Raw genomic sequence first — 12,395 nt, forward strand, 5'->3', positions numbered from 1 at the left:
ATTTCACAGCTATTTCGGTCCATACATTGCAAGTGAATGGGTGGCAAAATGTTGAAGCTCCAAAAATCATATAGGTCAGCATAAAAGTAATCCATATGACTCCAGTGGTTAAATCAGAAACAATTTGATAGGTGTGGATGTGAAACAGATCAATATTTAAGTCAATTATTTTTTATAAATTCTCCTCCCTGCCCAGTCAATCTCCACTTAAACTTTCACTTTCACATTCTTCTTGTTGTGTTTTTGGTGATTCACATTCTTCATGCATACGCCCAGGAAAGAACCAAATGGATGTCAAATATTGATCTAAGCCCAAATGGAGTTAAATATTGATCTGTTTCTCACCCACACCTATCATATCACTTCTGAAGACATGGATGTAACCATTGGAGTTTTATGGATTACGTTTACACTGGCGACCAAAAGTATTTCAGGGCCAGAAATACAGCCATCAAGTCGAGGCAGTTGATGTGCCAATCGAGCTGATGACCCTCCCATTCCCCTTGAGCTGGACGACCACTTTAGACCGCTCCCCAGTCCGTCAGGGAGACGTCTGTCATTAGCAACTTGCGATGGCAAGACGCACCTAGACCCAAAGTAAGGAACCAGGGTCTGAACCACATAGAAAGGGTATGAAGCGCGCGACGCGTAACCCTTATTGGCCTCAGGGGACTGGCCCTTGGATGAAATCCCCTGGCTGAAACTGAAACGTTCTCATGTGCAGAAGGCCCAAAGGGATCACCGAGGACGCAGATGCCATGACACCTAGTATTCGTGCTAGTGTCAGCCAGTTGTCTATGTAATTCAGAATACAGATGCCCCGGAATCGCACAGGAGCCAGTGCTGCATTTTCCATGCATTTCTTTGAATGTGCGGGGCAGTTTCACGGTAGTGGAAACAACGCCGTTGAAATGCGGAGGATGGTGAACAAATTGAATTCTGTAGGCTTTTTCTACTGTTCTTAGGATCCACATAGAAATACCTGGCAGAAGTTTCCATGCTTCCAGGTTCTCTGAGATGGGTATTAATTTTGACACTTCCTGTTGAGGGGATGTCGGGTGTTCCGTGTCCTGGACTAAGGCAGGAAGCAACGGTACACCTAACATTTCGCTGGAAGCCTCTAACTCCCGAAACACCAGAGGCAGCGGGAATGGAGAGGTTTCATGGGGGTATCGGGAGGGTCGAAGTGGATGATACATGCGCCCTGTCCCGAGGGGGGCTACCCCCACAAAGCTGGGTGCAAGACCGTCAGGGTTTTTTCCTCTTAAAAATGACTGCCCCGAGGTCTTGCTTCGGGGCTGCAGAGGGCGACGAGCCGGTCCCCAGTCTCTACGAGGGGGAGCACGACTTACCAAGCTTTGATTCTGAGCCTCCCTTCAAGAAGGACTGGGGCGGGGCTGGGTGGCCGACAGCCCCTCCCCCTGAGCGTGGCGAGGAAGGAATTGCACGAAGGCTTCCTCGAGATTTTTCACCTCCTGGAACCTGGTGATAACTACATTCATAGCATCAAAAAATAAGCCAGAATGCGAAACTGGGGCATCGAGAAGGAAAACTGTCTCTCCATGCTGACTAAAGCAGACATAGACCAGCCAATGGCACGGGCCGTCTGCTTGGTTGCGCGGAGAGACAGATCCATGGCTTGACAAAGCTCGGAGAATGCCTCCTCGTTGACCGTGGTGCCCGCACTCAGGTCCTTCAGCAGATCAGCCTGGTACGCCTGTAACACTGCCATAGTGTGCAGGGCAGCACCAGACTGACCTGCTGCCTGATAAGCCTTGCCCACAAGCGTGGAGGTGGTCCTGCATGGCTTTGTGGGGAGAGTGGGTCTTTTTAACGATGATGCCGAGCCAGGCGAGAGATAACCCGCAAGTGTCTCTTCAACCGGCGGCATCACCGAATGCCCCCGTGCCTCAGCACCCACAATAGTCGAATATATCGATGTCAAAGGCACAGTAAGTATAAGGTTTCCTCCATGAAAGAGAGAGCTCGTCATGGAGGTCATCAAAGAAGGGAAGGGACTGATGAGGCGTTCCCTTCCATTGGCCACCAGACAGAAATCTGTCCTCCAACTTGGAGCGTTTGGGGGTCTCTTGTTGTCATGGCCAGTCTAATTGAAGCCTGGCCGCCACACGAGTAATCACCTCGAGTAATTCCTCCGATGATTTATTATCATGCCCGGAATGCTCGGAGGTGAGTAACTCGAAGTCCGCAGACTCAAGAGATTCATGGTCCCCCTCATGAACCAAAGAGGTGCCGGAGTGCGCTTTAGGATCACGGGAAGGACCAGCTGGATCTGGGGAGAGAGCGAGCGATAGGGACGGACCCGTCTCTCGCTCCTCAGCCAGATCCATACGAGAGCCCCAAGTTGGAAGTGTGGGCGCTGACTCTCGGAAGTAAGCAAGACGAGTGTGAAGCATTTTGACTGAGAACAGATCGCAATGCTCGCACCCGCCCCGCCCCAACGCAAGAGCAGCATGCTCTTCCCCAAAACATACAAAACAAAACTGGTGTGTGTCCCTATCAGCCATAGAGTGTAAACAAGGGAACACACACCGCTTGCTCTGTCTTTCAGTCATTTTCTTTTCTTTTAAAAAAGAGAAAGGTTTCTGCGCACTGCCTTACAAAATCTAACTACTAACAGAGAAAAGTAGAAAGTTTCTGACAGGCTCATGAAGCTTCAACACACACAGAGTGATCTGAAGTCAAAAGATCTGACGATGCACCTGTGATGCATCTATTTATAGCCCTGCTACAGGTGCATCCAATGAAGTCACCAGCAGAGGCTATAAATTCTGGTCAATTTCATTGATGTGTCGCAATTAAGCAATTAAGTTTAATACCTGAAAATATTCCATGATTGACATAACTGATATAATGTTCAGCATGTTCAAGATGTAGTTGACAGTAATTACATCATCATTATATGCATACCAAATTGTGATTGGTATTATTTCTTACATCTGTTTGCATACTGAGCTGAGACTTCCTGTTGTTGCCAATGCTGTTAATAAAGCTTGTTATGCTAGTGTGCTGTTGTTGCTTGCTTTGTTGTGCCTGTTGTTATTACTGTTTTTATAATTACAGTTTTTTTGTGTTTGTGTGTTGGCTGATGTGGATGTCAACCACATTTTTTTTACTGCATATTGTAAATATCTAATACATTTTGGGTAGGAATAAGAGGTATCTCTTGATTTTGATTAGTTTGGCTGTTAGGTTATTTGTTGTATTTTATTTGTCTGTTCTTTGTTAGGAAATGTAGTTGTTTGTTCTGGAATTAGTTTGGTGTTGTTTGTTGTTTTGGCCTTTGCTCAACTCTGAATTTGTGCTTCCACCTGTTGTGTTGTAAATAAAAGATAAAAATAAAAACAATTCTGTGTTCAAGTTTATGTGATGGCCTCACCCTGGATGGGGTCATAACAACAGTGACAATGTGTTGATTATTGTGTGCAGCCAACTGTAAATAAGATGACACTGGCAGAGTGGCTCTCATGCCGCATTTCACTGCAGTAGAACCAAAGCCTAAAACCTAAGCTTACCAAAACAATTAACACTATTCATTTGCTGCCTTGCAAGCACTGGTATTTCCTTTATAATAGGCTTATCTTATCATTCACTATCACCTCTGCAATCTAATACAAATTATTTAAGTGTATACAAGGTCCTTACCTTTTCTGGCAACTGAGACTCCACCTCTTTCTTCAGTCTACGTAGCAGGAAAGGACGCAATACCTTGTGCAAACGACGAATGATAAGGATGGTCTCCTCTTCATTTAGATCCACCTAACAAACATCAACAGAAAGATTAAGCTCATAAAGCTTCAGAATCAAGTATAAAACAGCCAGGCAAATTTTACATTGAGAAATATGCAGTAATAGTCTACCCTCTCTCCTGTCATTGCAAAGGGAGCATTGAACCACTGCTCAAAGGTGCTGCAGCTTTTGAAGATGGTGGGCAAAAGGAAGTTGAGCAGGGCCCAGAGCTCAGGTAGCTTATTTTGCAGTGGGGTTCCCGTGAGCAACAGCCTCCTGGGAGCGACATAGTGAGTGTTCAACACCTGCGTGAGCTTGCAGTGATGATTCTTCATGCGGTGGCCTTCATCCACAATCATATATTTCCAGCGAATCTGGGAGGGATTGAGAATTAAAAGTATAGTTTAAACAAAAGTGAAAATGATCTCATCATTACACAACCCTATAGTTGTTCCAAACCTGAATTACTTACTTTCTTCTGTGGAACACACAAGGAGATGTTAAACAGCAAGTTAGCCTCAGTCATGAATGTTGACTGCGGCTGTCTTTTTGTCTAACATCTCCTTTCATGTTCCATGAAAGAAACACATACAGGTTTGGATAGAACAACAAAAGGGTGTGTAAATGATGACAGAATCTATATTTGGGTGAATTATCTCTTTAGGTGCAAAAATGTGCAGCTTTTTCTACAATCATGTGCTTTGTGATGAGTGAGCTTTACCTTGGCGAGAATCTGCTTGTCTTTGATGATGTACTCGTAGGTAGTAAGAAGAACATTGAACTTCCCACTACGGAGCTGTGGCACCAAAGACCTCCGCATGGACGGTGTGCCCTTTGAAAAATTAGAACAGAACAGTTATTGGCTCTGATTTCATTAGCTTTATGCTATATTTCATCATAATATTATACAGTCCACAATAAGACAAAATATACTGAGAACAACATCAATCCTTACCTTGTAGGCAATTTTCACAATACTTGGTGACCACTTGTCCAGCTCATAAACCCAGTTGGACAAAGTTCTGTGGAAAAAGAGGGACAAAAATCAATATTGTCATTTATACCAGAACCCACTTATGGAATAAACGTCTTAACTCTAATTGAAGTCATCCCTCTAAATAATATGTGTTCGTGTGATTGTGGGCCAAAGCTAATGATGGATGTGAGGTAAGGCAGTTTGAAGAGATTTCCACCCCATCCACAAATTAATCACAATAACTTTAGCAAAAATGTGGCACTTGTATTGCTGAGGGTCATTGTGTGGAGGATTCACCATGTTAAATTGAGGCTTTCAGACAAGACATTTCTGCGACATTAGTGGTGGATAATGATAGGCTATAGCCATCTAAATATATGCCATTTCATTTGAGAAAATGAGACACCAACCCTGACTACACAAATAATATTATGTGATGTTCTACCATCAAAGAATCTATTTAATTCAACCAATCAACTAGACATGCATGATCGATATGATGTTTATTCAGCTACCTGTAGAAGTGCCATATGTCACCTCTTAAACCTAAAATCCCAAATCACTATCACTAGTGTTTTCAGTCATTAACTGTCAACTGAACTGTGTGTAACACTGTTTAGTTTACTTAATGAAGCCATTAAGCTGTAAATCCTCTTAGACAGCAAACCTCATTACACATCCTGCTATTCACAGCTTGTTTGTTGGACTTACGAGAGTGGTACGATGATGAGGTATGGCCCATTGAGCCTCTTGTATTCCATCAGATATGTAATCAGGGCAATAGTTTGAATGGTCTTCCCCAGACCCATCTCATCAGCGAGAATACCATTCAGGTTGTTGTTGTATAGAGACACCATCCATTCCAGCCCTTGGATCTGAACAAAAAGGCTGGTGTTATTTTGTGGTAAAATACTAAAAGAATCACAAACTGATAACTGAGGAGATGGATTCTACAACATTTCACTGAATAACATGGGACAATAGACCCAATTGGGGTTTTACACCTGGTGAGTGGAATCAAAGCATGAATCACTAATGCTGACATAGTTCTATCAAAGGCTTAAACAGTCTGCCTGAGGTTTTTTTTGTAACTCCCCAGGAATCAGATGGGGTTAAAAAAATTGGGAGATAAGAGACCTGTTTTCTTCTTTTGAATATCTAAATCCATTACTGCCCCAAAAGTGATAACAGCTTCAATTCTAGACACTCCATTTTTGATATTTCCTTTCTGTTTTCTTTCCTGCAACCTCTTCCATTTCTAAAAAATAAATAAATCCCTTTAAATATTTAAACCAACATACCTATCTGTAGGGCTGGGTATACAGATTTCCCGATTCGTTTCAATTCTGATTCACAAGCTTACAATTCGATTTTATTCCGATTTCGATTCCATATCAATTCATATGGGTATATTTCAGTTATAATGACTCTTTTGATTCCATATGATAGAAAATCTCTCTCAGCTTTGGCTCAGTTCTCGAATGAGAATTCTTTTTTTCAAAACAATAAGTTCAAATCTCTGATTAGTTTCTCGTTCACACCAGATTAGGGCTGCCCCGGCCAAATAGGGCTGCATGATGATCTCAGGGAGCAACAATGGTCAGAGTGATCGCCAATAGCTGATGTCTTTGACGATGTCAAGACGATATTTGGCAAATTTTTCCATGAATGTATTAAATTATTATTATTATTAGGCTATTATTATTATCAAATTAATATTAAAAATTATTTGCCTGTAGACACACGCTTGAAGAAACACTTAATTATATTATTAAGAACAGATGACAGAAAAGCCGTCTATGCGCATGTATGACACGCTGTTTGTATGGAGGCGTGCAGTCTCGTGGAACATGTGCAAGTAAAAGGTTCTCACTCTTTCTTTGTTTCTGTCTTCTGAATTTATATTTTGCAAGAACAGTATCATCTATGAGTGCTGCAAATTATCCCAGACATCTCAGCTCAGGAGGTTTGAGTTAAGTTTGCTTTATTTCCACAGAGCTGTTCATTGTGAACGCAACTCTGCAGCCTAAATATCTGTGATTAAAACATGATACAAAAACACATTCATCTCGAACAGCAATTTATATTTCAGTGATTATTATCATCATTATAATGATTATTTTTACATTTTATGTCTTCATTTGTGTAAGTAATTTTCCACCTACATGTTTAGACAGTAAATGGAAAGATGGTTACTTATATATATAAAATGGATCTCTTTTTCTTTAACTTTTGCTTTTTCATTTAGTTTGGAGTGCAATTTGAATTTAGAAATGTTTTTCATTTTTTAAATTCATTATTTACGTTTTCAAAGCAAAATCACTGAAGCAAATCTTCATTACACTTAATTTTTTTTCCAGTTTCATTAGAATTTTTTGTTAAAATAAATAAAAAATAAAGTTCAAAGTTTGAAATCAAGGTTTCTTGATTTATTGTGTAGGCTTAACCCTAATCCTGCTTAACATAAATTATCCCATAGTACAATCTAGCATCCAACCAGCGGTAATGGTTCGTCGGTTTCCTGTGGTGCTTTTTTTTTTCTGCGACCAACCAATCAAAACTTGGTCGACCAAGATTTGGTCGACTATTAGTGGGCAGCCCTACACCAGATTAGAATTTCTTATTCATTTAAACTAATTGCAAGTGTTTTGGCACGTGTGCAAAAGAGTAAGTACAACTGTCTACAATTTGCACAATAACTAAATGCACATGCTTGCTGATCAAAACCGATGAGTTGATTCTCAGTGAAATTGTCATACTCTTCACAAGTTCTAAACATTCTTTCATCATGTCAGCCATCACATGCAAAATGATCCATTCAATTATCAAAATCTGTCAGACACACATGTATATTCCATAAATATCTATGACATGGAATGTTTGTGATGTCTGCTAAATCTCTGGCCAGACCAACAAGAGCGACAGGATGTCCACCAGATGGGAACTTGCAATATTACGTACTGTGAGGAGGTACAATTTATTGTTTTTTTTTACAGAAAAACTGTACATTTTTCAATGTTGCGGGGGTTGTTGTTTTTTTATTTTTATTTTTATTTTTTTCTATTCACTATATATGACTTCACATGTAAGAAATGTGTAAAAATGGACATGCAAATGTGAATTTCCTGTTTACACATAACACATAGCTACAAAACTACATTTACTGCATACATGCAAATGTGCATATCATTTTTCAGTGTACTACAGTAAAATTTTATCTACTGTTCAAATCGGAATCTAAAAAGCTCAGTGTGATACACAATAGCATTCAGCTAGACACAACTGACATTGAAACATTGTCAAGTATAGTACAATAAAAACTTTTCACCATTTTGACCAGAACGGCTCACACGATGACAAATATTTTTTTCATTTTAGTGGCACTGGCCAATTTACGGACTAAATGTTTTGATTGAGTTCCTACATATTTCAGACAAGCTATAGAGTTGTGATGTCCCATAAAACAGTTGTGACAATTGCACTTACAGTTTAGAGAATGTTAAAGACTTTCAAAAAATTAGTCAAAGCTGTAATTATACAGAAAAACTAAAAAAAAAAAAATTATACAGGGGACTTTCTAACTAGGTATAATCATCTCTGCCATGAATGATTAGAATTAAATGTTTTTTTTTTTTTTTTTTTGATCAACAAAAGACTGTAGAGAACAGAAAGGGTATTAAAAGAGACATTATTCAATGACAAATGGGTCGTGTGGATCTCGTCTTTGGACATGAGGAACAACTTTTACTCTCAACATGCAGTGCTGGATCTCGCTGTTGAATCCTCCACCAATATACTACACAATTACTGGTGAGTGCAATGTAAACATTTACCAGCCAGTTGCCAAATATATAAATTTTAGTCACATAGAGCGAGATTTTGTTGCAAATGCGAGTGATTTCCTCTCATAGTAGTAGAGAGTTGCACAAAGTAAAAGATCGATCTTGGGATTTATGAATCAATATCGAGATTGTTCAAATGAAGATTTGAATGGAAAATCTGTGAAAAAGATGGAAAGTATGTATAATGTATTTGTGTAGATTTTGTACAACTGTTTCAGAGCTTGGTTTACCTGGTACTGTTTGAGTGTTCCATTAATAAGAAGGGTGGACTGTTTATCCACTTTCTCTATGACCGCGTGGGCTACACCATAGTAAGACTGGGAGCTGGTCTGAACACTGTACTCATCATCCACATCCTGCTTAGCAGACCTGCACAATACAACCAGGAAGTGTATGGTGATCAATCAGGTCTATACATTTAATGTGGTAGATTTCCAAACTCATGAAGCATAGAACTACTCTCTGCCTATAACTAAATAACAAAAAGATGTACTGTACAAGACAGCTGACAAACTAGGATGCAAAAGATCAACCAAAACACCACAATAAAACATAATATATATTAATAGTAAAATATGTAATAATTAGGCTGTCAAAGTTAATATAACGTGTGAGATTAAACATAAAGTGTGTGATTTTTGCGCCACTAGCGTCATCAAGCAGGATTTTAAAACTAATCACTGTTTTCAAACATATTCCCCATTTTCCATTGGTTGTAAAAACAGATAGTCACGCCTAAAACTCACACCATTGGTTGAGCCAATGTTGCTGTGTTGGACTGTAAGGGCCGCCCAAGCAAAAGGAGGAATGTTTTAATATCGCCAGATTTACAGTTGTAGGTGAAATAAATCTACCTGTACAAATGGCTTACATGCTGTTGTAATCAGCATATTATGCATATTATGATGGGATACAAGAACACATTCAAACAAATTACACATATACATTTTAAGTAGATATGTGTAACGTTGATCATTTGATGCAAATATATTTTATCCATATATAAAAAAAATATATTGCCTGCTTAATTATATAATACAACATTTTGATTAACATATTCATTTTGACTGTATTGTGATATTTGTGAAATAGGCAGTTTAACATTACATTTTAGAATTTTTTTAAATCATCAACAATGATCAATGTTAAAATGTTAAAGAGGTAAAAATCATGCAATGGTTCAAAAGAGACCAATGTCCAAAACCCAAATGATTACATTTAAATTTACAATAAACTGTACAGGACTGTACTGAACATAACATCCATCTCCCACCATGGAACTTAGAATGGGTGCAATCCTGTAAAACTGAAGTAAATGTGTGGTATTGGAATGAGCATCTGAAAGCTGTGTGTGTGGGGGGGGGGGGGGCCTTGTGCTATCTTTGCTATTCCAGCATCCGCCAATATGGTTTAAATGAAAGAGTTTGACAATTTGACTCACAATATGTCAAGTTCAACAGGAAAATAATAATTAGGTAAACCTTTCTAGAACTGGGTAGGACCTCTCTGCCCTCAGCATTCAACAAGTTGCTGGAAACATTCTTTATTGTATATTCATATTCACTGAGATTCTCATCCCTGTTTATATCTTTCTTGCTGCCTGATGCATGATGATCAATTGGCACTGAGACAAGGAAGAATGGATCCATCGATTCCTGTTGTTTCCACCAAATTCTGTCTACACCATCTGCATGTCGGAGCAGAAATTGGGATTCATCATTTCAATCTTTTGGTGAGCATATGCCCACTCAAGCCTCAATTTCCTGCTCTTAGCTGACAGAAATGTGCACTTTTGCTGCTATAGCAAATCCACTTCATGGTTCAGCATGCTGCGCATTCAGGGACACTCTTCTGCATAGCACTGCTGTTATTTCAGTAACTGTTGGCTTTCTGTCAGCTTGAACCAGTCTAGCTATTCTCCTCTGACTTCTCTCATTAGCAAGGCCTTTTCACCAACAGAACTGCTGCTTACTGGGTGTTTCTAATTTTTCACACCATTTTCTGTAAACCCTCGAGACTGTAACCACCCTGTTTGGCACGCATATCTGCATGCTTTTATTACTGTTACCTGTACGTGACTGAATGATAAGATATTTGCATGAACGAGCAGGTGCACATGTGTACCAAATCAGGTGCCCAATGAGTGCTTTGTTAGATGTGAGATTAATTGCATTAATTCCAAAAATAAATAAATATGAGATTAATTGCCATTAATTACTTTTATCTATTGGCAGCCCTAAATGAAAATAATCAGGGTAAAAAAATGAATGCTTGCCAAGCACCAAAAGCATGTATAAATTGGCTTCAGAATAATAAAGCAAAATACAATTTCATGGCCAGTAAGAAATATTTATGGCCTATAAATTATCTTAACTCACCCGCCATTGGCAGCTGTGTCAAAAAGTACATTTTAGGCACTGTATCTAATGAGCTATCTAACAGGGCAGCTGAGATGAAACAAGAGGAAGGGGAAAAAAAGGAAAAAACAAGGACACATAACAGCTATCAACACCCTATGGTCTGGGCTCCCTACTTTTCTTGCACTCTAGCTCAATAAGACATTTTTTGCTTTGAAGTGAGAAAAGGCAACATACTCTATGATGTGCTTGGCTGCTGTTTCAGACACTTCATCACTGTTGGGATTGATGACTTTCTTCTCTTCTGATTCAGCTCTTGATAACGCCTCGTCTCCATCCTAAAATTCATTAGTGGATTATGTTCATTTAATGCATTGTGATTGCTCGAGTAACATAGCATTGTGGAATATGCTGACAAGAAAGGACCCACTAAGGCTGAGTCTGAATATACAACATGGGAAAGGCTTTACAGAGACAGAGAAGAAAAAAATAAATAACGTGTGCGTTATTTATGACTCATTCCCACTCCAAGCAGCTGTCAATACTTAAAGCAGAAATAAGAGGACACTCACCTCCTCTTCAAATTCCGAGCCACTCTCTTCGCTGTCTGATCGTGGAGCGACTTCATAGCTGTATTTAAAAGGGAATAATCCACTAGTAAACACTTGAAAGTCTTTTACGAGTTTATTGACAACACAAGTTTAAACAAGGTGTTTGTTATTAAAGCTTTCTCCACAGTAGGGCCAGGCGGTATGACAGTATTTACTATCCAACAATAAAAAGGTGTCATCTAGTATATATTCTCCTATGTCATTTGTACTACTGTGTTATATTCCTGGAGCAATTTAAAAAATCCAACACCAAACTGAAAACCTACTGTGTGCTTTCAGCTTAGACAGCTTCATTAATTATAATGGGAGAGATTCAGTTTTGAAGCCTCAATGTACACAATGATAGCGTATCTGTCTGATAGTGAAACTGAAGGTTGTTTATGTATGCCAAGCAACATAACAACTTGCCACATAGTAGAATTCGATTAATGTGCATGCACACCATCCCAGGTGTATGTATATCCATTTAAAATGGCTACGAATGTCACTCATTTCATCTATATATTTAATATACCAACATATCTAATGTTCTACTGTTTTTTTTTTTCTCAAATTAAAGGTGCTGTAGGTGATTTTAGCCATTCTAACATCCACGAGACCGAGCTGTTGATTTAGCCATGCCCCCTCTTTCCAAAACACAGCACCGATACCGTTGAAACCAATACAAAACATTTATTCACCCTCATGACGTTCCAAACACAACATTCTTTTTTCCATTCATTTTTTCATTTAATTGAAAAAATATTAAATGAAAACGTAGGAGATTGGCCAAATATTCTGCTAAACATCTCCTTTTTTGTGTTCCCTGGAAAAGAGAAAGTGAAAGGATTTGAACAACATGAAGTTGATTATATTATTA

General features: G+C 39.1%; 1 protein-coding gene across 3 annotated transcripts in view; it reads right to left on the bottom strand.

Annotated features, from left to right (window-relative positions):
- Positions 1 to 12,395, bottom strand: part of smarca2 (SWI/SNF related, matrix associated, actin dependent regulator of chromatin, subfamily a, member 2) — a 98,303-nt gene that overhangs the window by 66,571 nt on the left and 19,337 nt on the right. For all 3 annotated transcript variants that reach the window (XM_052097740.1, XM_052097733.1, XM_052097747.1), the window contains exons 13-20: positions 11,498 to 11,555; positions 11,163 to 11,263; positions 8,799 to 8,937; positions 5,438 to 5,601; positions 4,706 to 4,772; positions 4,472 to 4,582; positions 3,882 to 4,124; positions 3,667 to 3,780 (exon numbers count right to left, since the gene is read on the bottom strand). In XM_052097740.1, coding sequence (XP_051953700.1) covers positions 3,667 to 3,780; positions 3,882 to 4,124; positions 4,472 to 4,582; positions 4,706 to 4,772; positions 5,438 to 5,601; positions 8,799 to 8,937; positions 11,163 to 11,263; positions 11,498 to 11,555 — 997 coding nt within the window. The remainder of the gene's footprint in view (positions 1 to 3,666; positions 3,781 to 3,881; positions 4,125 to 4,471; positions 4,583 to 4,705; positions 4,773 to 5,437; positions 5,602 to 8,798; positions 8,938 to 11,162; positions 11,264 to 11,497; positions 11,556 to 12,395) is intronic.

Source organism: Xyrauchen texanus, chromosome 3 (genome assembly GCF_025860055.1).
Source record: "Xyrauchen texanus isolate HMW12.3.18 chromosome 3, RBS_HiC_50CHRs, whole genome shotgun sequence".
In the NCBI taxonomy this organism is placed as follows: Eukaryota; Metazoa; Chordata; class Actinopteri; order Cypriniformes; family Catostomidae; genus Xyrauchen; species Xyrauchen texanus.